Consider the following 26,375-nt stretch of genomic DNA (forward strand, 5'->3'; position numbering starts at 1 on the left):
TGATGCGAAATAAACCAATATTCCAAGTTATTCAGTTACTCCTAACAGTACATTGACTGAATTGCAAAAAGAGAACCGATGATGGGATGTGCACGAGCAGAGCAGCTGGACTGAGTCTCGTCCTGCTGGGAGGCTGCATCACAGTATGTTAAGGGGTGTAATATTTCCGTCACATGATTGAGGTATTCGGCCAATCACAATGCATTGAATAGCTGGCCAATCAGAGCACACCTCGCTTTTTTAGAACGATGAGCTTTGTAAAAATCAACGTTTTTCAGAAAGGTGGGAGATAGAGGAGAAACAATAATGTACATTATTTTTTTTTTACCTTAAACCGCATAAACATTGCATTACACCAAATACACAAAATAATGTTATTTTTAGCAACGTCATATGACCTCTTTAAGTCTCTAAACATTACAATCAAACAATCATGAAATTATCTCACCTGAGTTTCTCCAGTGTGCAGTTTGTGTATCCTAATCCGTTCTGGAGTTTTTTCACTCCTGAATCCTGCAGATTATTGTTGCTCATGTCAAGTTCTTTCAGACTGGGGTTTGATCCCAGGACTGTAGCGAGAGCTGAACAGCTTTTCTCTGTTAGACCACAATTACACAACCTAAAATGAAAGTGAGATGGAGAATTTACAAACACGAAGTACTTAAAGCCAATATTCAGGGACTATTGAGAATCACCATTTTGATCAAATGATTTCTTTAAAATGGTTTAAATTAGGGATGGGTCACAATTTTTGAATATTCGATTAGTTGATTTAATTATGGAATACAGAATAAGTTGTGCGAGTATTGTTTTAAAAAATCTCCCCATGTTTTCCGTGCTGATACGGTGGTGATACCTTCATGTAAGTGGAGGGTGGCCCTGCCAATAATGCACCTAAAATATGTCAAAGACAACAGAAGAACACATTGTCTCATGCGCACACTGTAGACTTGAGTTCCATAAGGCTGTTCGATTCCCGAAATTTTTGGAATCGAGTCCGATTCCTGGTTCTGGAATTGATGGGATTTGATTCCAAGAATTAATTCCTCACTGTTGTTTTCAATTCTTTTTCGATTCTTGTTTTTTTTTTTTAGATTGAAGAAACCTAATCATACCATGACTGCAGGATAAAGGTTGTAGAAAGTATCCTTCTCATAATATGATGCTTTATTTGTAAAAAAAAATAAAATAAAAAAATTACAATACATTAATTGTAATTTTGTCTGCTTTGCCCTTGAAATTAGTCACAGCCCACAGATCAGCAGTGGACGTGTTTATCCCATGAATGGAACAAGACATGAAGTGTCTAAAATAAATGTGCACAGTTCAGCTGAATAATGAAGTTTACTTTGACTATATGCTTTGCACAAAATTAACAAATTGTACACTGAAACTAAATCAGAATATTAACAATAACTGACAGAGCTTGTGAATTATCTGTCAATCAGACGCGCTCTCGGACTGTGGTCTAGGCCACTGATCTATGCTTGTGACGTTTTCTTTTAGAATATTCATTGGCTGATAGAAATGTTTTTGAATCAGGAAACTAATCAGACTTCTAATCACTTTTAGCGAGCATGAGGGAGGCAAATGGTAATAAAAATATAAAAATGAAAATAATCTTTTATCTCACAACTTTTGTAATTATGGATCATAACGGAAGAGAATGATGCTAATTGAACAAACATAATCAAACAAAACTAAAAATCATAAAATCCAAATAATACCATTACTTTAAATATTTCCATAAATGTGCGCAGCCTTCGTAGTATGCAGCCTTCCATTTGAGAGGCACCCATAAATAATCTTTGAACAAAAAAAAAATCCTAATAATGAGTTAATTCACCCCCATTGAATTGATTCAAACCAACCTTTGGAATCGACTCTCAATTCCCAAAAATCGATTATTTTTGGAATCGATTCCCAGCCCTAGCGTGGCATAAAAAAAGTCTTGCGTAGCACACAACGGTTACAGTAACTTACAGAACCACAAACAACCCTGACTGGGTTATAGGTTTGGCTGAATCCTTATTCAGAAGGGCGGGGAAAACAAATAACATGTTCTACGCATTCTAAAGGGACATGGTTAGCAGCTTGCTAATGGTAGTCTGTTACTTTACAGTACAAAACATTTCTCTTACCACAAAAACAGAGTAAAGAGAGTTGACTGATAGTACTAAGCACAACTATTACAAACATTCCATATCACAAAATACAAACAAAGTACCTCCTAAAACTTACTCCAAACTACTGACCAACGAAACTCCAAAACGAAAGAAAACGAATCTCGAAAAGGAAAGTAAAAACGAGCACACGTTCAAAAGCGATTTAAATGCCCCACATATTAATAATGGCTCCCTGATGCCTGCAGTTTATATACAGAATAATTACCCAATGACATAATTGTAACAGAAGATATTGAATTATTTTTTTTCTTTCATCTCGTATTTATTCCCTTTTTAAATGGAAATGTCCTAGTCTTATGAGCAGTTAATTTATGCTAATCAACTGACTGTTATGTTAATAAGTGCTGTCATTCGGTTGTGTTTATTACATTAATATGTTTCAGCACGTTACAATCATTATATGGCTTGAGTTAAGGTAACCTATCTTCTGAATTAAACAGTTTATCATACAGATTGAAAGAGTGAATGCCGTCTCTCTCCCCCTCTCTCTCAGTTTAAGGGTGTTTGTGCATGCATGCATGTGATTTTTGAATAATAATCAAATAATACCCTGCAATTTTCGAATATTATTTTTGCTTGGAATGCCCATCTCTAGTTTAAATCTACAATAATAAATGAACACATTACTCACGTCAGTGTTTTGAGTTGACAGTGTTTATCCTGCAGTAGAGCAGCAATCTGATTCACCTGTGTGTCTCCTAGTTCACGTTTACTCAGATTCAGTTCTCTCAGGAGTAACAGGTTTGTACCCATAATTCCAGTAACATACTGACAGGCTTTATCTGCAGCAGGACTCAAAAACCTGCAGATAGAGAAAGTACATTGATATTACTTGCTTTATTATGATTTGTTTTCATAACTGTCCTTTTGACAGTTTAATAATTTTTCAGTTAAAAATGTTTTCAAACACTTTATAATTTTAAAACTCACCTCAGTGTTTTCAGTGAATACCATCGACTTTGGAGTAAATCATTGAGCTGCTTCACTCCTGATTGTCCAGGATCATTTCCTGTGAGATCCAGCTCTATCAGGTGTGAAGGGTTTGATCTCAGAGCTGAAGCCAGAGCTATATAACCTTCTTCAGTGATACTGCAGTCTGAAAGTCTACAGAATAGGTTTTATTATAATTTAGCAAACAATATAAATAATAAAAAAATATATTTTTTTATTATCATTTTAATAATAATAATAATAATAATAATAATAATAATAATAATAATAATAATACATATTTAATATAAAAAAGGTAAAGGCATTTTCTTCACTATTTCTTTTTGTGGTCAGAGAACAAAAACATAATTCACCATCTGACAGAAGCATGTCTTTTCCTTTTCTTTAGTTTACTTATTACTACAGCAATATTTTAACTTTGATCAAAAGAGAATGTTAGTATTAAAATGAAACAACAGTTCATTGAACTCACCTGAGTTTCTCCAGTTTGCAGTTTTTATCTTCTAATTCGAGTTTCTTCACTCCAGAATTCCGCAGATTATTGTTGCTCAAGTCAAGTTCTTTCAGACTGGAGTTTGATCTCAAGACTGTAGCGAGAGCTGAACAGCTTTCCTCTGTTAAACCACAATCACAGAACCTAAAATTATGAACATGAGAGGAAGAATTTATTTACACAAGATCCTTGATGCAAATATTAAAATATTGCTAAAAATGAATGTGTTTGGCCAGTATACGACTTAATTTCCTTAAGTTTTTTAAATGTACAAAAATAAATTAAAATAATACTCACAGAAGTTTATTGAGTTTACAGTGTTTATCCTGCAGTAGAGGAACAAGCTGATTCATCTTAGAGTAAAGAAATTTACATCCACTTAGATTCAGTTCTCTCAGGAGCAACAGGTTTTTACCCACAATTCCAGTCACATACTGACATGCTTCATCTGCAGCAGGACTCAAAAACCTGCAGAAGGGGAAAAGAAGCAGGGTTCAATTCAACAAAACCTGATGTTGGGATGTTGGTCTGATTCTAATAGAATTTTTTTTTATAATAAAATGGGTAATCTTAAATATACATGGATGCAACATATTGGATTACTGAAATATTTTTTTCTATAAAAATAATTTGCCAGCATATCACTCATTTCATTATTTCTTATTTATTTATTTTTAACCACATCTCACCTCAGTGTCTTCAGTTGACAGTTTGTATCCTGTAATAAATCAGTGAGCTGCTTCACTCCTGATTGTCCAGGATCATTTCCTGTGAGATCCAGCTCTATCAGGTGTGAAGGGTTTGATCTCAGAGCTGAAGCCAGAGCTTTATAACCTTCTTCTGTGATACTGCAGTTTGAAAGTCTAGAACCAACATGTTATTGTTATCAGTTACGCTAGGAATATCTTCAACAATATCAACCCATAAAAAGGAAACAGTATTAGAACTGTGTTCCTTGTTCAACTTAAAAATAATTAAAAACACATCATGACTGAACATAGAGGCAAACAAAAGTCTACAGCATCATGTCAGCCTTTTGTCTATTGTCACACAACTTACCTCAGTATCTCCAATTCACACTTTATATCCTTAAGTCCACTGCAGAGCAGTTTCACTCCTGAATCCTGCAGACTATTATTGTTCATGTTGAGCTCTTTCAGACTGGTATCTGATACAAGAACCGCAGCCAGAGCTGAACAGCTTTTGTCTGTAAGGTTACATTCATTTAACCTAAAAAAAAAAAATATATATATATATATATATATATTTGAGTGAGTAATTTTCATTACTAATATATATATATATATATATATATATATATTTGAGTGAGTAATTTTCATTACTGCATTCTTTAAAAGACAAAAAAAAAAATATGCTTTTGAAATATACTTACATTTGGTATATGACTAAGAATCCCTACAGATAAGCAGATTAATGTTTTTCTCTGATGAGAGCAAAACACTAATATTAAATTACTTACAGTGCTCTTTTGGAGGATTTGATGACTGATGATAATTTAATGAGACAATCATCTGATTTCCTAAATTTCTGAAGCTCAAATTCCTCCAGCTCTTCCTCTGATGTCAACAACACAAAAGCCAAAGCAGACCACTGAGCAGGTGAAAGATCAGCAGATGAGAGACTTCCTTTACTGAGGTGGGTCTGAATCTCTTTCACCAGAGTTTGGTCATTCAGTTCATTCAGACAGTAGAACAGATTGATGGATCTCTCTGGAGACAGATGAGCTTCAAATTTCTGCTTTATGTACTGAACTATTTCCTTCTTGCTCTGGTCATTGTCATCTTGCTGTGTCAACAGACCTCGTAAGAGTTGTCGATTGGACTGAAGTGACATACCAAGAAGGAAGCGAAGGAAAAGGTCCAGGTGTCCATTGTCACTCTCGAGTGCCTTGTCCACTGCAGTCTTGAGCAAATAAATCATGGTTTCATTTTTGATTTCCTGTTCTGTAGAGTCTTGAGCAAACACACTTTTCTTGTTGATGTCTAGAAACAGATGTGCATAAAGGGCTGCAATAAACTCTTGAATGCTCAGGTGAACAAAACAGTACATGGTACCAAGAATGATCCCTGTCTCCTCCTTAAAGATCTGGGTACACATCCCTGAGTACACTGATGCCTTATGGACATCAATACCACAGGCTTCCAAATCTGTGTCATAGAAGATCAGGTTGTTTTTTTCCAGCTGTTGAAATGCCAGTTTCCCCAGTGAAAGGATGGTGTCTTTATCCCAGGAAACATCTGGTGTGTATTCTCCATCATACTTTCGACGGCTCTGCTGGATCTGGAAGCGGAAAAAATGTGTGTACATTTGTGTCAGAGTCTTGGGAGTGTCTTCAGTATTTGATTCCTGCAGTGTTTTAGAGGCATCATCAGCCTTAATGTTCGTCAGATTTCTTCTCTCCTCTAAAATGTTCTGGAGAACAGTGGCTGAAATCCAGCAGAAGACTGGGATGTGGCACATAATAAAGAGACTCTTTGATTTTTTAACGTGATCAATGATTTCTTTGACCAGATTTTCATCTGTGAATCTTTTTCTGAAGTACTCCTCCTTTTGTGCATCATTGAATCCTCTGACCTCTGTTACCCGATCAATACAGTCAGGAGGAATCTTTCTGGCAGCTGCTGGTCTGGTGGTGATCCAGATGAGAGCAGAAGGAAGCAGATTTCCCTTTATGAGGTTTGTCAGGAGAACATCCAGAGTGGCTGATGATGATATATCAGACCACGTCTCATTACCCTCAAAGTTTAGAGGAAGACGACATTCGTCCAAACCATCAAGAATGAACAGGACTTCAAAGTGATTTCTTCTTGTAAGGTTCAGTCCTTTTGTCTCTGGAAAAAACTCATTTAGAAGGCCAATCAAACTTTGTGTTTTTTTCTCCTTTAAGTTCATCTCTCTGAATGGAAGTGGAAATATGAAGCTGATATCTTGATTTTCTTTTCCTTCAGCCCAATCCAGAACAAACTTTTGCACAGACATGGTTTTTCCAATGCCAGCAACTCCTTTTGTTAGTACAGTTCTGATCTGCTTGTCTGGTTCAGGTGCTTCAAACAAATTTGTGCATTCAACCTTTATCTCTTGTGATTCATGATGCTTGGAAGTAACTTCAATCTGTCTTACTTCATGTTCAGTATTGACCTGTTCACTACCACCCTGAGTGATATAGAGATCTGTGTAGGTTACAGAAGTGTAGAATCGCCAAGCCTTGCTTTGCAATTCAGCTTCCAAACACACACTTATACTTCATCTTTAGGCTACATTTTAGCTGATGAATGAAGAAGAGCTCATCTAAACAACAGAAGAAATATACAGATATGTTTTATCGAAATGTTCTTCCCTACATTTATAAGTGACAATATGGCAAATTGTGGATCTCTTACCTTCTAGAGTATCAGCAGCTTCATTTTGCTTCATCTCTCTCAAGAAGCAGAGTGTGAGATCAAGAGCTGCTTCTTTGATACTGCATCTTTTCTCATTAAAGTCCTTCACAAAGTTTTGTGTGTTCTCTTTTTGTAATATTTTCTTAAAATTTTCCAGTTCATTTTTCAGAAATTGAATTATTTTCCTCTCAAGATCCTACAAACAAAGCCAAAAAAAAAGAATACATAACAACAATAACAATAACTTATTTAGAATTATAAAACCTTAAGAAAATATGATTTTCTACCTGGAAGATCCACAGAAGATTGTCTATAAAATTCTTGTGGTTCCTGTGAGTCTGGGAGTTTGAATCTGATGTCTCATACTGAAGTCTGAAAGCAAATAAAGAAAAGAAAATATTGTGTATTCAGAATAAACTATCACAGAAATCTCTTTTAAACATTTTTAGCAAATAGAAAAGGAAAACTTTAGTTGTGAGTGCTGTGATAAATATTTAAAACAAAAAATGTTCATAATAAGTATTTACTGTTTTCGCAGTCTATGTAAGACCAAAAGTAAGAAACACATGAAATACCTTTTGGTTGATGCTTTTTTCTCCCTGAAGTTCGGCATGTCACCTTTTGAATGGTCACTCTTCACAGACACAGAGCTGGTCACATGTGAGCCTGTTCTTACACTGACAAACAAACAAAAAAAGATATATAAAATGAACATATCTACAGACGATACAAGATATGCAAGTCTCGTTTAAAAGTTCTAATGTAGCAAATGGTATTTAAATGCAGTCCTTTATTTGTCCTTCATCACTATGGATGACGGTACTGTTCGGTTGAATTATCCATTTTCCATGGTAAATTAAATTTTAATTTTGAATTGAATTGATTTTTTTTTTAATTCTATTACTGGAAATAAGCTCCAGACCAGGTTCAATAAAGGTTCAGTCATTTATGGTTTTACTCAGTCAGGTTACATCACATGTACCACATTGAAGAAATAATGCAATGTTATACTGTACAACACATGAAATACCTTTTGGTAGATTATGTTCTTTTTTTTTTCACTGATGTAGCATTTAGCACTGTTCATTAGATTTAACATATACAGCGGGGAAAATAAGTATTTGACACATCAGCATTTTTATCAGTAAGGGGATTTCTAAATGGGCTATTGACACAAAATTTCCACCAGATGTAGCCATCAAGCCAAATATTGAATTCATACAAAGAAATCAGAACATTTAAGTATACAAGTTGAGTCATAATAAATAAAAGTGAAATGACACAGGGAATAAGTATTGAACACATGAAGATAACAAAAGGTGCAAAATGGCATAGAAAGCCAGGAGATCACCTGAAATCTGTCAGTATTGAGAGAGAAACCCTGCCCCTTATCAGTACTAATTGATATCAGCTGCTTTAGTCCTAATTGATGGCCTATAAAGGCTTCTCATTACCCAGGAGGCACACAGGAAAGACTTAATGATGGGTAAAAGCAAAGAACTCTCTCAAGATCTTACGTAATCTTATGGTTGAAAAGCATTTTGATGGAAATGGTTATAGGTGCATTTCCAGAATGCTGAATGTTCCTGTGAGCACTGTGGGGGCCATTATCCGGAAATGGAAAGAGCATCAGTTCACCACATAAACCAGCCCGTCGATCAGGTGCTCCATTAAGATCCTGTCCGAGGAGTTCAAAGAATAATCAGGAGAGTTCTCCAAGAGCCAAGAACCACTCAGGCAGAACTTCAGGAAAACCTTGCATCAGCAGGTACTGTTGTTTTAAAGAAAACTACAAGCAATGCACTGAACCGCCATGGCATCCATGCACGCTCACCATGCAAGACTCCATTGCTGAACAAAAAGCATGTTGAGGCTCGGTTAAAGTTTGCGAAAGAGCATTTGGAGAAGCCTGTGGATTATTGGGAGACTACAGTATGGTCAGATGAAAGTAAAATGAAGCTGAAAATGAATATAGGGTGGACATTTCAGCAAGACAATGATCCCAAACACAAGGCCAAGGAAACAATGAAGTGGTTTCAAAGAAAGAAAATCAAGTTGCTTGAATGGCCCAGTCAATCACCTGACCTAAATCCCATGCTAGAAGACCCATGGAGAGAACTTAAGATCGTAAGTTCATAAAAAGAGGCCCTAGGAACCTTTCCAAGATTTAAAGATCATTTTGTGTGGGAAGAATGGGCCAGAATCACTCCTGAGCAAATGCAGATGACTGGTCTCTCTCCATACAAGAGGCGTCTAGAAGCTGTAATCACCAACAAAGGCTTTTCTACAAAGTATTAAATAAAGTTTGTTCAATACTTATTCCCTGTGTCATTTCAAATTAATTATTACTAAACAACTATAATAAAAAAATCTTATTTCTTTGTATGAATTCAATATTTGGTTTGATGGCTACATCTGCTACAATTTTGTGTCAATAGCCCACTTAGAAATCCCCTTACTGATAAAAATGCTGATGTGTCAAATACTTATTTTCCCCGCTGTAATCACAAACCCCCTCACCTATCTAAGTGACTGGGTGCCGAGATGTCTGCGAACAACCCACCAGGCCCCTGGTTACTATGTCAACTAGGACACCTCAGCCAGACCAGATAAACTTTATGACCTAATGGCATGTTGAGAGTTCTCCATCTCACCACCTTTATTCAATGTAAAGACTCATAATGCCCCCCAAAAATGACCCTTTTCTAATTAATTCAAAAAAAAAATTACTGTTCTTTAATATAACGGATAGTTCCAGTCCTTGATTCTGATTGGTTGAGCCGCGTTCAAAGCTGTTGTAAATTACTCTACAAACATACACCTTTGTTTATGCCTTTGTGTTGCTCGGCAACCACTTTAATGGAAGCACAAATGTTTCTGAGGAACTGCATTGTTTGGTTGATTTAAATTAAATTTAAGTTGCTTTTTTTATTTTGTGAAATCTTGCTACATATATGAAATAACCATTTTATAAATGGTTTACAGTGAATTTATAACAGCTAATGGGGTTTTGTCAATAACGCCAACGCCCCTTAGCTGTTTTAAATTCACTGTAAACCAAGGCTTCTTCGGGCTTATTGTTTTAGAATATTGTCTTTTGTATTGTATACTGTTTTATGCATGTGTTATTATAGATCACTAGTTAGTATAACCTCACCTATACCATGTTTTTTTTTTTTTAATTCATATTTTGATGATCTAAATGACGGTGTATTTTATATGTTGATACCTATGCTACATATTAGTGTTCTAAGAATCTTTAGTAGTTTTTGCATCAACACCTAATCCCGGTATACATGCAAAATACCATGCTCATAGACAAAGGGTCATAAACTTTCCCTCCAAAAGTTCAAGACACCATTGGCTCTTTGACCCCCGAGAGGTGTGACATAGATCACATCAGTGGCCCGCATGTCCAGTCTGCAGTTCTTTTAGATTTTGAGAGGATGCTGAGCTAGAACTCTTTTGGACACCTGTATCAATGGCGCCGATACAAAATGGCCGCCTCAGTGACGTGCTCTGCAATTTTTTTGTGTGTTTTTGTTAGTTTGTCCTGTCTTTAGTTATATTCCTGCAATCAGTTTCACCAGGGACGAATTGCTGGACGACAGGCGTACTCATATCTCTGATATATCACCGTGTTCAACTGCTCTGACGGTTTGGCTGGACATTTAAGCTCAGTGAAGCAGCTGCGCTGATCATGCACTTCAAGACGAGAAGACGAGGAAAGAGAGCAGGAAAACACATAAAACTAACGCAACGCGCAGTTCGAAACAGCCGTTGCCTAGCATCCATCTGTTGCATCTTGGCTCTCTACCCAACAAAGCGGATAGACCTTCTGCTCTCTCCCGGACCAAATAAGGATTTCTCACACTCTGCTGCTCTGTGTTTCCGCGAGAACTAACGCCATTCAGATATGCGCTCCATCTGCTGGCTTCCAGCTGTTCAGAAGCGGTTCGTGATGCAGAATCACCATGGACATTGTAGCGGCGGCAGGACATGCTTCTATATCAATGAGAGGTGGTGTACAGATGCTTAACTGTGTTAAAGAAGATGTGCTGTTTACATCTAGAAATGCTCTTCATTAACTGCAAGCCTTTCTACTAGCCGCAGGAGTTTCCACTTGTTCATTCTCGGTGCTTGTTTACATTCCCTCCTCGCCGCGTGGAGCATGAGCTCAGCTGTATCACAGACACAGAACAAACAACACCGGGACTCTGTTTTAATACTTCTCGGGGACTTTAATAAAGTTAATCTCTTCCATGAACTGCCAAAATACAACAACACGTCCACATGTCCCACCAGTGACAGTAATAAACTAGATCACTGTTACACCACACGATAAGGATGCAGAAACTGAAATCAGCTCAACCTGTAATAAGGACTGTAAAAAGATAGACTAATGAAGCAGAGTCTGATTTACAAGCCTGCTTCGACTGCACTGATTGGAGTGTTTTTGAAGCTGCTGCAACCGATCTAGATGAGCTCACAGAGACTGTAACATCATACATCAGTTTCTGTGAGGATATTGCGATTCCTACCCTGACTTATTAACAATTTACACAAAGAGGATCCTTACAGGGTAAACTACAGACAGCTTTGTCAGGCCAAAGAGGATCCTTACAGGGTTGGGGAAAGAATCTTTTACAATCAGGCCAGTAACACACTGACAAAGGAGATCAGAGTGCCTAAGAGGAGCTATTCTAAAAAGCTGGAAAACCAGTTTTTTAGCAAATGACCCTGCTTCAGTGTGGAAAGGCCTGAAAGACTTCACAATCTACAAGACACCATCCCCCAGCATTAAGGTGAATCAACAACTTGCTGAAGACCTGAATGAGTTTTACTGCAGATTTTAAACTTCTTACACCACACATCCACTCTGACCATCTCTCTACACAACCATTAACATCTCCAGCAACCCCCCTCTTGCACTTCAGATCAGTGAAGATGATGTGTGTCAGGTCTTCAGGAAATAGAAGAGAAGAAAAGCACCAGGCCCAGATGGTGTTTCTCCAGCCTATCTGAAAACCTGTGCTGACCAGCTGGCCTCCATCTTTTCACAGATTTTCAACAGATCACTGGAGCTGTGCGAAGTCCCTGCCTGTTTCAAGCACTCCGCCATCATACCCATTCCAAAGAAACTCAAAATCACAGGACTTAATGATTACAGACCTGTTGCCCTAACATCTGTGGTCATAAAGTCGTTTGAGAGACTGGTGTTGGCTTATCTGAAGGACATCGCTGGACCCCTACTTGACCCCCTGCTGTTTGTTTATCGAGCAAACAGATCTATGGATGATGCAGTGAACACAGGACTGCATTATATCCTACAACATCTAGACAAACCAGGGACTTATGTGAGGATCCTGTTTGTAGACTTCAGTTCAGCTTTCAATACAATCACCCCAGCACTCTCCAGACCAAGCTAACTCAGCTCTCTGTTCCAAGCTCTATCTGTCAATGGATCACCAGCTTTCTAACAGATAGGCAACAGCTAGTAAAACTGTGGCAATTCATGTCAAACAGCCACACTATCAGCACTGGCGCCCCCCAGGGATGTGTGCTCTCCCGACTCTTCTCCCTCTAAACCAAAGACTGCACCTCTACTGACCCATCTGTCAAGCTCCTGAAATTTGCAGAAGACAATACAGCCATCCAGGACGATGATGAGTCTGCATATAGAAGCGAGGTTGAGCAGCTGGCTTTCTGGTGCAGTCTTAACAACCTGGAGCTGAACACGCTCAAAACAGTGGAGATGATCGTGGACTTCAGGAGAAACCCCCCAGCACTCCCCTTACTTACCATCATGAACAGCACTGTGGCTGTAGTAGAGTCATTCAGATTCCTGGGGACCACCATCTCTCAGGACCTGAAGTGGGACAATCACATAGACTCCATTGTGAAGAAGGCCCAATAGAGATTGTACTTCCATCGCCAGCTGAGGGAGTTCAACCTGCCACACGAGAGCTGCTGAAAAAAGTTATAACTCCGCCATCACTGAAGCCTTCCTCTGCACTTCAATAGCTGTCTGGGTTCCAACTAAGCTACCAAATCTGACCTCAGAAGACTACAGAGGGTAGTCTGGAACTGCCCGAGCGAATCATTGGACAACCCTCCCCACTCTCCAAAAACTGTAATTCATCCAGAGTGAGTCAAAAGGGCTAGTAAAATCAACTCTGGACCCCTCACATCCAGCACACTTTCCTCTGTTGAACTGTTGCCATCTGGTCGACGCTACAGAGCTCGGAGCACCAGAACAACCAGACACAGGAACAGTTTCTTCCCTCAGGCAATCTATCTCATGAACACCTGAAAATAATTGTGGAACACACACTATTTATACACTTATTTATCTAACACACATACTTATCTACAATTTCAATTTTTGCACATTAATATACCTGTACATACAAACTGGATATTGTTGATATATCTGTACATACAATGTCAATTTTCGTCATCCGCGATTCCAGCACCACCAATGCTTCAAACCATCAAGACTTTCATCCGAGACTGCATTTATGCTTGTTCAACGACCAAGGCAATCCAAGTATAATACAATTAACTACATGAAACTAGGGCTGCACAATAATGGTTAAACTGATAATCACGATTATTTTGGTTAAAATTATAATCACGATTATTAATAACGATTATTCTTTCCTGCTGAAAAAAAACACCTGTTAAAACCAGCCTAAACTTAGCTGATTTAAGCTGGAGTAGCTGGTTTAGCTGGTCTCCCCAGTTTAATTCAAGCTGGTTTTAGCTGGTTGTTAGCTGGTCTCCCAGCCTGACCAGCTAAGGGCGTGGTCAAAACCCCTCTAAAAACCAGCCTGCTGACAAGCTTTGACCAGCAAAGAGACCAGGCTGGATGACCAGCTAATACAGTCCAACCAGCTTAGGCTGGTTTTTTAGCAGTTTTTTTCCCAGCAGGGGAGATGCAACTCTCTTTATTTCATGTGTCGCTACCAACCTCCACTGACTATACACTGACTTCATTTAACCAACTATGATAATACAAAACTCATGGTTTGTATAGTGTTTTGTAATCTGTATTCACATTGGATTTTCTATGTGACAGTTTGTTCACAAATGAGAAAAAGCCACTCAGATCGCACAGTAAATTTGCTCAAAGATCGTAAATACACACTGCAAACTAACATTGCCATGCCATTTTCAACACAACAACTGGTAAAAACTTTAGAAACTCTTAATAGAAATTCCAACAATCCCAAATGTACATTTTTCCCCATTGTATTGCCACAGGTAGGAAAAGCACATTTTATTCCTCAAACACAATAGATTAGGGTGACCAAACGTGCCATTTTCAAAGGACACGTGCTGGCCAGGATTTCTATATAATCAGAGTTTCACTCGTTCATTCTGGTGAGTGTTTATATCCCTCCGCAAGCGCACGTAAGTCTGGCTTTACAGAAACTCGCTGACCAGATTACAGAGACAGAACAACAACACCCGGACTCTGTTTTAACTATCCATTCTTGGGGACTTTTAATGAAGCCAATCTCTCTCCCATTGAACTGCCAAAATACAGACAGCATATTTTATGTCCCACCAGAGACAGTAATAATGTTGGATCACTGTTACACCACAATAAAGGATGCATATATCACTCTGTTCCACGAAAGCAGCTTTGGGACTGTCTGATCACTGTCTGGTTTCATCTTATATACCAACCTACAGGCAGAAACTTAAATCCTGCTAAACCTGTAGTAAAAGACTCGTAAAGAGATGGACCATGAGAAACCAGAGCAGGATTTACACAAGCCTGTTTTGACCCTCACTGATTGAGTGTTTTTTGAAGCTGCTACCACCGACATCTGGGCCAGACTCACAGAGACCGTGGTAACATCATATATTAGGTTTTGTGAGGGATATATGCATTCCTACCAGGACTTATTTAACGCATTCAACAATGATAAGCCATGGTTTACAGCAAAACCTTCAGACATCTCTTAAGTCAGGCCAAAGAGGGATGCCTACAGAAATGGGGGATGGGGTCTTGTACAATCAGATAGGAACACACTGAACAAAGAGATTAGAGCGGCTAAAAAGACCTCACGCTAAAAAGTTGGAAGACCAGTTTACTTCCAACGACTCAACTTCAGTGTGGGAGTGGACTGAGAGCCATCACTAATTTTGAGACACCATCCTCCTGCACTGGGGGCTAATCAGCGACTTGTTAAACATTACAGATGAGTTTTATTGTAGATTTGAAACCCCCAACACCCATTCTGACCATCTCTACACAACCCGTTACACCTCCTGCAATCCCCCCTCTCCACACACCCCTCCTGCTCTTCAAATCTGTGAAGATGATGTGCCATGGTCTTCAGGAAGAGACAAAAGAAGAAAAGCACCAGGCCCAGATGAAACGTTACACCAGCCTGTTTTGAAAACCTGTGCTGACCAGCTGGCCCCATCTTTTCACAGATCTTCAATAGATCTCTGGTGTTGTGTGGAAGTGCCTTCCTAGCTTCAAGCGCTCCACCATCATCCCCATTCCAAAAAGAAACCCAAGATTACAGGACTTAGCGACCCCTTTACAGACCTGTGGCTCTAACATCTGTCGTCCATGAAGTCGTTTGAAAAACTGGTTCTGGCTTATCTGAAGGACATCACTGGACCCCTTACATAGACCCCTGCAGTTTGCTTACCGAGCAAAACGCAGGTCTATGGATGATGCATCAACATGGATTTGCACTTCATCCTGCAACATCTGGACAAAAACAGGGACTTATGTGAGGATCCTGTTTGTGGACTTTCAGTTCGGCTTTTCAACACCATCATCCCAACAGTCCCTCCAGACCAAACTGACCCAGCTCTCTCTGTTACCTAGCTCTATCTGTCAGTGGATCACCAGCTTTCTGACAGATAGGCAGCAACTAGTGAGACTGGGGGAAATTCATGTCCAACAGCTGCTCCACCAACACTGGGGGCCCCTCAGGGGATGTGTTCTCTCCCCCCTGCTCTTCTCTCTGTACACCAACGACTTCACCTCAAAAGACCCCTTTGTCAAGCTCCTGAAGTTTGCAGATGAATACACCACACTCATCGGGTCTCATCCAGGACGGTGACGAGGTCTCTGCCACAGACAAGAGGTTTGAGCAGCTGGCTGTCTGGTGCAGTCTTAACAACCTGGAGCTGAACACGCTCAAAAACAGTGGAGATGATCGTGGACTTCAGGAGAAACCCCCCCCTGCACCCCCCCCACTCCACCATCATCATGAACAGCACTGTTGGCTGCAGTGGAGTCATTCAGATTCCTGGGGAACCACCATCTCTCAGGACCTGAAGTGGGACAAATCGGCATTGACTCCATTGTTAAAAGGCCCAACAAAGGTTGTACTTTCCTTCGCCAGCTGAGGAAGTTTAACCTGCCACAGAGCTGCTGAAACACCAGTCTCTACTCAGCCGTCATTGAGTCTGTCCTGTGCACTTCAATAGCACAATGTGGTTTGGTTCAGCTACAAAAATCAGACATCAGAAGACTACAGAGAACTAGTTCGACTGCTGAAAGGATTATTGGTACTCCCCTGCCCACCCCTTCAAGTTAGAACTGTATACATCCAGAGGAGGAAAAGGGCTCAGAAAATCACTCTGATCCCCTACACCCAAGCACCCCATCTTTGAACTTGCCATCTGGCCGCGCCTAGAGCCGCAAATCCCCAGGACAGTCAGGCACAAGAACAGTTTCTTCCCCAGGCACCTACCTCATGAACAGCAAATGTTCCCCCACTTATACATACAAAAATATCCTTATATTTATTTGTTACCCCTTCATCCTAGTACCATCCCTGCATCTTACTCAATCCAATTGCATTATCATTTATAAAGGCACAATTGTTTATACACTTATTTATCTCGCAAAGGGTTTTTATTTTTTATTTTTTGACTGTGTGTTGTATGTCTTTGACGCACTACACAGCTTATGTCACTAGAACACTCTGCAGCTACCTCTACAGCTACCAAAATAATCACTAACACACAGACACATACCTAACCCAGACTAAAACAACAATACCACTCTCTTCATCTACATCTACCTTTACTAAAACAAAAGGCAGTCACTGATGTGTGTCCTGCAGTGAAGCCGCATGGACTATTGTGTGTTTTCAATAGGACTACCTTGCAGTCCGTTACTAAACCAAGGGCTGCTTAGTTCCCTAAACAGAACATTTGTTTATTATTCTATATTTCAAACCATGTTGCACTAAATAATAAATTACCTTTTCAGAATAGTAAACGGGCAAGATGTGGTAATCATAGACCGCTGCACTTGTAAACTGATCGCATCTTTGCTGCGTCTTGCACATGCATTTGACCTCTAGGTTTGTATAATAAGTTTGCTCAAGCAGAGTTAAACCGCATTTTTAAACATACAAGCATTTTAGGGCCTACTTTTCTTGTTAAAATAGCTCGCAAATATTTAAAAAAAATCAAAGCACCACTGACAGAAACCAGCTTGTGCCTTTGGGTGCGATTTTTGCATTTAAATCTTATTACACGAATCGCACGGTTCTTAACAATGAACTTTGTTTTTTCTTGCTTCCATAAAAGTGCATAGGCCTATATCATGTTGCCTCGCCTATCTAAATGGGTGCTCTTTTCTTGTTTTAAACTCCAGCCAAAAACCCATGATGTTGTATGTACAGAAAACAGCGACGAGTATTCATTTAATGTGAAATTACTGCATGGGTCCGCGGTCATCCATGTTAATTTTACCGCCAACAATGCACTATCGCTTTAATTCAGCCGCATGCAGCATACACAACAAAATAGACTCAGTACGTAAAATCGCTGCATTCGCTTCAGACGACAGGTCATCCTGAACGCACTCACGACAGCACGAATTTCTTCGGAACGCTTGAACCAGTTTGAATAGGCAACCCCTTTTACACACTTCTTGACATAGTTTGCATTCATCTTGTGTATATTTTACAAAACATTTTCTGATCAACCATTTAGATTGAACACCATAGCGACAAAAACATTTTGGCGGACACACAGCATGAGAGGCTGACTTTCTCCTTATCATGTTTTTGAACACCATAGCGACTTCCAATAAGCATCAAAGCCAAAAACACTCCTTACCACACACATCATCATATTCTTTCTTTATCAATAACATGAAACAATGCAAACATGATATCCATATTTTCCAAACAAAAACACATTAAACAAATCAAACAAGATATAACCATACACATCCCAAGGGTACAGTATATGCATGCTTTAGATGTCTTTTGGCATTTGCTCTGCGTTAAATGCTTTTTTTTGGTAATTTTTTTTTACATTTTTTTTTTGCACTCATTGTTTAATGTTTTACATAATAACACGTGTTATAATAAGCCTTTTAATATGCCTGATAACATTCTTGATTTAATCCCTTCGTCCCCATGCGAGACCTAATCCGCCATTAACTCTCTCCTTTTGTCTCTCCTGAGCTGTGGAACTGTTCTTCTTCTCCCCATGAAGAGCCCCAGGTTGTGTCCAACGCAAAGCCACTTTAAGTATCGCACTGTCCTTCACCCTGCTGTTTTTTGCCTACCTTGTTTGCGGTTGCCAGGTTGTGTCCAACGCAAAGCCACTTTAAGTATCGTTTCCTGAGGCACTCTAAGTACGTCCGAGTCATCTTAATCAGCGTATCTTGATCCCCTGAGATATTGTCGTTTTCTTACGAAAATCAAATTAAATATGCCAGTAGATGTTGCAGATCTTTCTAAGGCAACCTTACTCATGCTTTCAATCACACTCCATACATAAAAACAAACATAACCATACAGAAGCACTAAAGATTCAACATATCTGTCTAAAAACCTAGCTGTTTAGAATTCCAGATTGTTCTGAGTCTGCTTAAAGCTCCTCTTGCTTTGGTCGAGTTCTTGCTTAAGGCTCCTCTTGGCTTTAATTTATCGTGAAATCATTCACATCCTCGATTGACTCTCCCTCAATGGTAACTATATAACAAAATACATCAAATCACTCACACCCAACGATAAACTCTACCACAAACGTAACCATATCAGAGACGGGAGCATTGATATGCATGACCTTTAATACACTCCTCTTGCTCATGTCTAACATATTTTTCTTACTAAGCCTATGTATTGCTTATATTATATTATCCACATCACAACAGAATCTAATTTCATCTCAACTAAAGAAGGGAGTCCATTGCTTAATGAAACAAACAAGTTAGACAAATAAACCCCACGGCCATGTTTGACACATAACCCAGTCAAGGGTGATCAGGAATAGAAGAGGTGAGAGAGGCAGTTTCAATGTACCATCAAGGATAATGGAGCACTCATAGTGTTCATAGAACTTCCCAATAAGTTGTACAATCTTGGGTGGTAGTGTTCATAGAACTTCCCAATAAGTTTAACAATATTTTAAAATAGGAAAGATTTGAGTGTCAGCCATATCATTAGTGCGACAACCTTTTTTCATCCATATTTTTATAAAATTTACAAATCAGAACATCACATGATCAAAAAGTGTGCATGCAGAACATTTCATGTTCAAGACTTTTCTTAGGTTGTCATGGGGGCGACAACCTTTTTTTTTGCAGTTGTTTTTACAATTTACAAATAAAACTTTAGCATTTTTGCACCGCATGGAATGACCTATATGAAATTTACATTCACTTCTATAATATACAAATAATTTAATTAGACATTCAAAAATATACAAGAATTTATTGACATTTTAAAAAAAATTCAAGACATACTAATTAAACTGAACATTTTAACATATTATTTTAGAAATTTATTTGAACAATTTAGCGACATGCGGTTGAGAATTGTTGCACATTCATTTGAGATGAAAACAATAAATAAGAAATGAGAAGCATCCATCGTCGTGTCCACCTGTCTATTTATTGTTCTTATTTTCAGTCAGGTTATATCACACATACCATACAGTGGAGAAATAATGTCATGTTATAACGCGAAAGTACAATGAAAAATACCTTTTGATTGATGTTTTTTTCTCACTGAAGTTTGGCATGTCCCCTTTTGAACGCACACTCTTCACAGACACAGAGCTGGACAGTGAGCCTAATCTTACACTAATGATACAAGGAACAGAAAGGAGTTTAATTATTATTATTATTATTAATATTATTTTACTACAGGAGTTACTTCAGTCTCATTTGAAAAGGTTTTAATGTTTCAAATGGCAATTAAATTCAGTATAGATGTGCATCTGCCCATCACGACTATTGATGGATGGATGGCTGGATGGATGGATGAACAGTTATGTTTGGTTGCATGATCTATTTTCTATGGTGAATTTAATCTTGTTTTGGCTGCCTGAGTAACTGTATTACTGGAAAGAAACTCCGAACTGATAGCTCACAACTCATAAAGTTACCAAACAGACACTGTGTTCCATGATTTACAGATGTATTCAGTCTGGTTCTCTCTTGCACAAAAAACAAGGCAGAGAAACAATGTAATGTTATAATGTACAGCACATTAAATACCTTTTTGTAGTTGATGTTTTTTTTTCTCACTGAGTTCGCATGTCACCTTTTTGAACGGGTCACTCTTCATACAGACACAGAGAGCTGGACACATGTGAACCTGATCTAAACACTGACAAAAAAAAAGAAAGAAAAGAAGATATATACATACAAAAAAGATACAAGATACACAAGTCTCATTTGAAAATTATAATGCAGCAAATAGTAATTTTTGTCCTTCATCACTATGGATGGATGGATGGACGGATGGATGGATGGAGGTAATGTTCGGCTGAATTATCTATTTTCCATGGTGAATTTTTGCCTCTCGAGTGGCTACTGTTTAATTCTATTACTGGAAATAAGCTCCAGACCAGGTTGAATAAAGGTTATCAGACATTGAGTTCAGTCATTAACTGTTTTACTCAGTCAAGTTACATAAAATGTACCACACTGAAGAAATAATGCAATGTTAGAATGTACAACATATGAAATACCTTTTGGTTGATGGTTTTCTCTCACTGAAGTTTGGCATGTCCCCTTTTGAACGCACACTCTTCACAGACACAGAGCTGGATAGTGAGCCTGATCTTACACTAATGATACAAGGAACAGAAAGGAGTTTATTATTATTATTATTATTATTATTATTATTGTGTGTATTATTATTATTTATTATCAATAATAATAATAATAATAATATTATATTATTTTACTACAGGAGTTACTTCAGTCTCATTTGAAAAGTTTTTTTAATGTTGCAAATGGCAAATTAAATTCAGTATAGATGTGCATCTGCCCATCCACTATGGTATTGATGGATGGATGGCTGGATGGATGGATGAACAGTTATGTTTGGTTGCATAATCTATTTTCCATGGTAAATTTAAGCTTGTTTTGGCTGCCTGTGTAACTGTATTACTGGAAAGAAACTCCGAACTGAGTTCAATAAAAGTTACCAGACACTGTGTTCCATGATTTACAGATGTATTCAGTCTGGTTCTCTTGCAAAAAACAAGGCAGAGAAACAATGTAATGGTATAACGTACAGCACATTAAATACCTTTTTGTAGTTGATGTTTTTTTCTCACTGAAGTCGTACATGTCACCTTTTGAGCGGGTCACTCTTCACAGGACACAGAGCTGGACACATGTGAACCTGATCTAACACTGAAAAAAAAAAAAAGAAAGAAATAAGATATATACATACAAAAGATACAAGATACACAAGTCTCATTTGAAAATTATAATGTAGCAAATAGTCATTTTTGTCCTTCATCACTATGGATGGATGGATGGACGGATGGATGGAGGTAATGTTCGGCTGAATTATCTATTTTCCATGGTGAATTTATGCCTCTCGAGTGGCTACGGTTTAATACTATTACTGGAAATAAGCTCCAGACCAGGTTGAATAAAGGTTATCAGACATTGAGTTCAGTCATTAACTGTTTTACTCAGTCAAGTTACATAAAATGTACCACACTGAAGAAATAATGCAATGTTATAATGTACAACACATGAAATCCCTTTTGGTTGATGGTATTCTCTTACTGAAGTTTGGCATATACCCCACTACAAAAGCAACTTCACCTTCACAGACACAGAGCTGGATAGTGAGCCTGATCTTACACTAATGATACAAGGAACAGAAAGGAGTTTATTATTATTATTATTATTATTATTAATATTTTACTACAGGAGTTACTTCAGTCTCATTTGAAAAGGTTTTAATATTGCAGATGGCAATCAAATGTAGTTTTAATTTAAATTTAATCTTCTACCCACTTGCAAACTAAAAAAACAAAATCACCATTTTAGGGTTAGCGCATTTTTTTTTTTTTTGTAGTTCAGTTCAGTCCTGTATATGGAGCTTCTGTGGTTGAACGTGTTTGAGCAGTAAAGAGTGTTACTGCTAAGAACAGTTGCGGTTATTGAGTCAACATTGTTAGCAGAGGATGGCTGCAGCAGCAAAAAACAAAAAAAACCCACCACCTTACGACAAGAATGCAATCGAAAGTTGGAAAAATGAGGTTGAAATTTGGAGATGGGTCAACAACCTGGACAGAAAGACACAAGTCTTGGCAGTTACCTTGTCACTAATGGGCAGAGCAAGGTACAGTGCAATGGAAATTTCCGATAAGGATTTAAATGCTGACACTGAAACACTTACAGCGAAATTGGACTCTGTGTTTTCAAAAGAAGAAAAGATCGACAATATGAGGTGTACACAGAGTTTGTCTGGATCAAAAGATCGTTTCTATGGTGAAATACATCGACGAGTTTGACCGTCAAAACAACAGGCTACGTAAGTTCAAAATGGAGCTCCCAGATGCCGTACTAGCCTTCAAGCTACTCAATATTCCCAGACTTACTGTTAAAGATAAACAGTTAGCGCTTACAGCTTGACCCAGCATCCTTTTCACCGATATGAAATCAGCCTTGAAAATTATTTTTGGAGTTAACGAAATGTGCAATTTGCCAAAGCACTTATCACTGGGCGAAGGACTGTCCAAACAAAAAGGAACATGTAAAACTGTCAAAAGATGAAGGACAAGCAGATGACGTTGAAGAATGTAACATCACTTTGTTTTCAAATGAATCTTTGTCTAACACAGAAATCTTCATGGTGGAGGCTTTAGGATCAGCTGTGATTGACACAGCCTGTACAAGAACTGTGTGTGGAGAAAAATGGCTTGAGTATTAAACAAGTGGGCTGCCACATTGTGAGTTACTGAAAATAGATGACAAACAAAGTGCAAGACCTTTCAGATTTGGTTTTTCTGTCATCAGAAGTTTTTCACTCCACAAGGAAAATTACCAAACAGAAATTGTTCCTGCAGATATACCAATGCTCTTAAGCAATGCTTCACTGAAAAGGGCAAGAGCTGTTCTGGACACTGCAAATGACAAAGTAACTATGTGTAAACAACCTGTTAACCTTGAACTGACATCTTCAGGACATTATTGCGTGAACATGAGAGATGACAGTCATCTATGTGAAAAGTGAGAGCAAAACAAAAAATGAAAATTAAATTCTTGCTGTGACAGAAAACATGACAACAAAAGAAAAGAAGAGAATCCTATTGAAACTACACAGACAATTTGGATATGCTTCAGCTGATAGAGTGCAAAAAAAATTACTGGCCTGCTCAGGTAATCATGATGATGAAAGCAACACAATCCTCAAGAACATTGTTAAAAACTGCGATACATGTAGCAGATACAGCAGGCCAAAACATAAGCCTGAGACTGTGGATATGGACTTACATGAGCTTGAGCCAGGAGTATGGTATTTGCATGCTATTGACCACTTCACACACTTCAGTACAGGGAGTATTGTCACCCCAAATAACCCAAAAAAGATAGTGAAGCACTTTATTCACTGCTGGATAAGTGTTCATGGTCCTCCATGCAGATTGTTTAACCCTCTGGAGTCGATCCCCGCGTATACGCGTTATGAGGCATCTTCTCCTGATAACCCCGAAAATAACTTAAATTACACTTTCAGTTTTGATCGTACAGATAAGAGCAATACATCAATCGAATCTGTAAAGGGTCTTCTTTTATTTGTATACAGACATAATAACAACAAAACTTTGTGCATTTATAAAATAAAGAAAACAAACAAGGTGTGCTGTCTGCAGCCTTGGTCTGCAGTGATCTTCATTTAGAAACGCGTCATTAAAATGAACTGTAACTCAGAGAATACTCAATGAAGAGACATGAGAGATATATCTATAGAAAGACTGACATGTCTACTTTTAAACTAAGCAAGTGCTACCAAAAACAAATATTCTGTGATAAAGTAATCCATATGAAAACAATGCGATGTCCGTCTTTCAAGTCTCCCTTCATTACATCTAATGCGACCATGCCCACGCGCTGAACGCGCTATTGAGATTATAATGTTCCACTTGAAGTGCTCGGCAAGTCGGCATGTATACGCCCATACCACAGAAAACAAAGCAGCGAGACTGTTCAAGTTTTTTATTTTTTATTTTTTTTATTTTACTGTTTGCTTCGAGCTGAGAGGAATAAGACATAATTCACCCCGAGAAGATCCACTGAGGATTACCTCAGGATTTGAGATTTGGATTTCCTCAGAAAAAAAATGAAGCACTTAATCCAGCAGAGATCATAAACATGAGTATGTCTCTTTTTTTTAATTTATATACTTGTGTTAGGTTTCACGTAACGTGTACAGATTTTACTAGTTAGATTTTTTTACAAACTATTTTTCCTGCAAACTATAATTCCTGACTAAATGTATAATCAAGTGAAACATTATGAAGTTTCATTCACATCATCTAAATGTTCTACTGTACTACTAGTATCAGTGACCATCACAATAATGTTAATAATGTAGTTTATCATTTAATTTACTTGAGAGCACATAAACAATATACACTTTGGAAATGCTAATTATGTGATGTTCTTTTATATATTTCAACATGACACAATACAGGTCAATACCAGTTTGCTAAAGCAGTAATATTGTTCAATATTTTTACTATTTAAAATAACTGCTTTATATTTGAATATATTTTACAAGTTAATTTATTCCGTGTGATCAAAGCTAAATTTTCAGCATCCAGTCTTACTCCAAGTTTAACAATATACACTATACCATTTAAAAGCTTGGAGTCAGTATATATAGAAATTACAACTTTTATTTAGCACACACGTGATGATAAATAAAAATGATTAATACGATAAATGTTCCAAACGATGCTGTTCTTTCAATTTATCAAAAAAATCTGAAAAAAAAAATATTCTCAGCTCTTGTCAACATTAAAAATAATAATAATAATAATAATAATAATAATAATAGTATATATATATATATATATATATATATATATATATATATATTTTTTTTTTTTTATTTTTTTTTTTTGAGTAGAAAATCTGAATATTAGAAGGATTTCTGAAGGATCGTGTGACTGGAGTAATGATGCTAAAACTTCAGCTTTGAAAGTCAGCCTTGATTTTGTTCCTAGGAACTTTTGTTCCTAATAAACTGTTTAACTGCACTTGCAAGTGAATCTCAAATTATTTTGTGGGATAATTAAATATGTTCTAAATAAACTATTAACATAAAAATATATCCATTTATTTTGTCCTCACATTCTTTCTTGTAAACTCTTCCCTCTCAGTCACACACCTGGCTGAAAGGCTCATTATGTAGCTCATTATGTGGATCTTTGTCTTCTCAGGTGTGAATCACAATGATATTCATGATAGTTGACACCTACTCGCATATGCCATTTACAAGCAAAAAGTGTCTTAGAACTGTGAGTCTGTGAGTGAGTAAACAAAATGATTTTCACATCATTTTGAAGCAAAAATTCTAGACTACAAGCTCCAGGTTTGACAGTCTTGTGTACAAATGTTCTGTATGTGTTTTATGACCTTATTTCAGTTTTTCACTAACCACGCATAAATGTTGTTTTCTCAAAAACAAAATCATGTACATACATGCTATTTACATATTATTGTAGCCCAGTTTGTACTGAATACAGTGTTTTCTGTAACCATGTATCGGTTTATAAGCAACTGAAAAAAGCACAAAAGTCAGGGCATGTCAAAACTTTTCCAGGCCCCCAAAACCCCCTAGACCTTAGAGGGTTAATGATAATGGAGGTGAATTAAACAATGACGAAATGAAGGACATGGCTGAAAAGTTTAACACTGAAGTTAAAACAACTGCAGCATACAGCCTATGGAGCAATGGCCTTTTAGAAAGGCACAATCAGACCCTCACTGAAATTTTGCTGAAAGAGAAGAGGGACCACAACTGTGACTGGAAGACAGCCCTAGATTGGGCAGTAATGGCAAAGAACTCTCTGCACAAT

At 37.8% G+C, this 26,375-nt stretch overlaps 1 protein-coding gene and 1 pseudogene across 1 annotated transcript in view; both read right to left on the reverse strand.

The window, feature by feature from the left end:
* Positions 1-26,375, reverse strand: part of LOC109064874 (protein NLRC5-like) — a 203,928-nt gene that overhangs the window by 31,719 nt on the left and 145,834 nt on the right. The window contains exons 8-13 of the mRNA XM_042748361.1: positions 4,320-4,493; positions 3,928-4,098; positions 3,610-3,774; positions 3,117-3,290; positions 2,818-2,988; positions 449-619 (exon numbers count right to left, since the gene is read on the reverse strand). Coding sequence (XP_042604295.1) covers positions 449-619; positions 2,818-2,988; positions 3,117-3,290; positions 3,610-3,774; positions 3,928-4,098; positions 4,320-4,493 — 1,026 coding nt within the window. The remainder of the gene's footprint in view (positions 1-448; positions 620-2,817; positions 2,989-3,116; positions 3,291-3,609; positions 3,775-3,927; positions 4,099-4,319; positions 4,494-26,375) is intronic.
* On the reverse strand, positions 4,964-21,608 carry LOC109053866 (annotated as a pseudogene).

The sequence above is a fragment of the Cyprinus carpio genome, chromosome B21, assembly GCF_018340385.1.
Source record: "Cyprinus carpio isolate SPL01 chromosome B21, ASM1834038v1, whole genome shotgun sequence".
In the NCBI taxonomy this organism is placed as follows: Eukaryota; Metazoa; Chordata; class Actinopteri; order Cypriniformes; family Cyprinidae; genus Cyprinus; species Cyprinus carpio.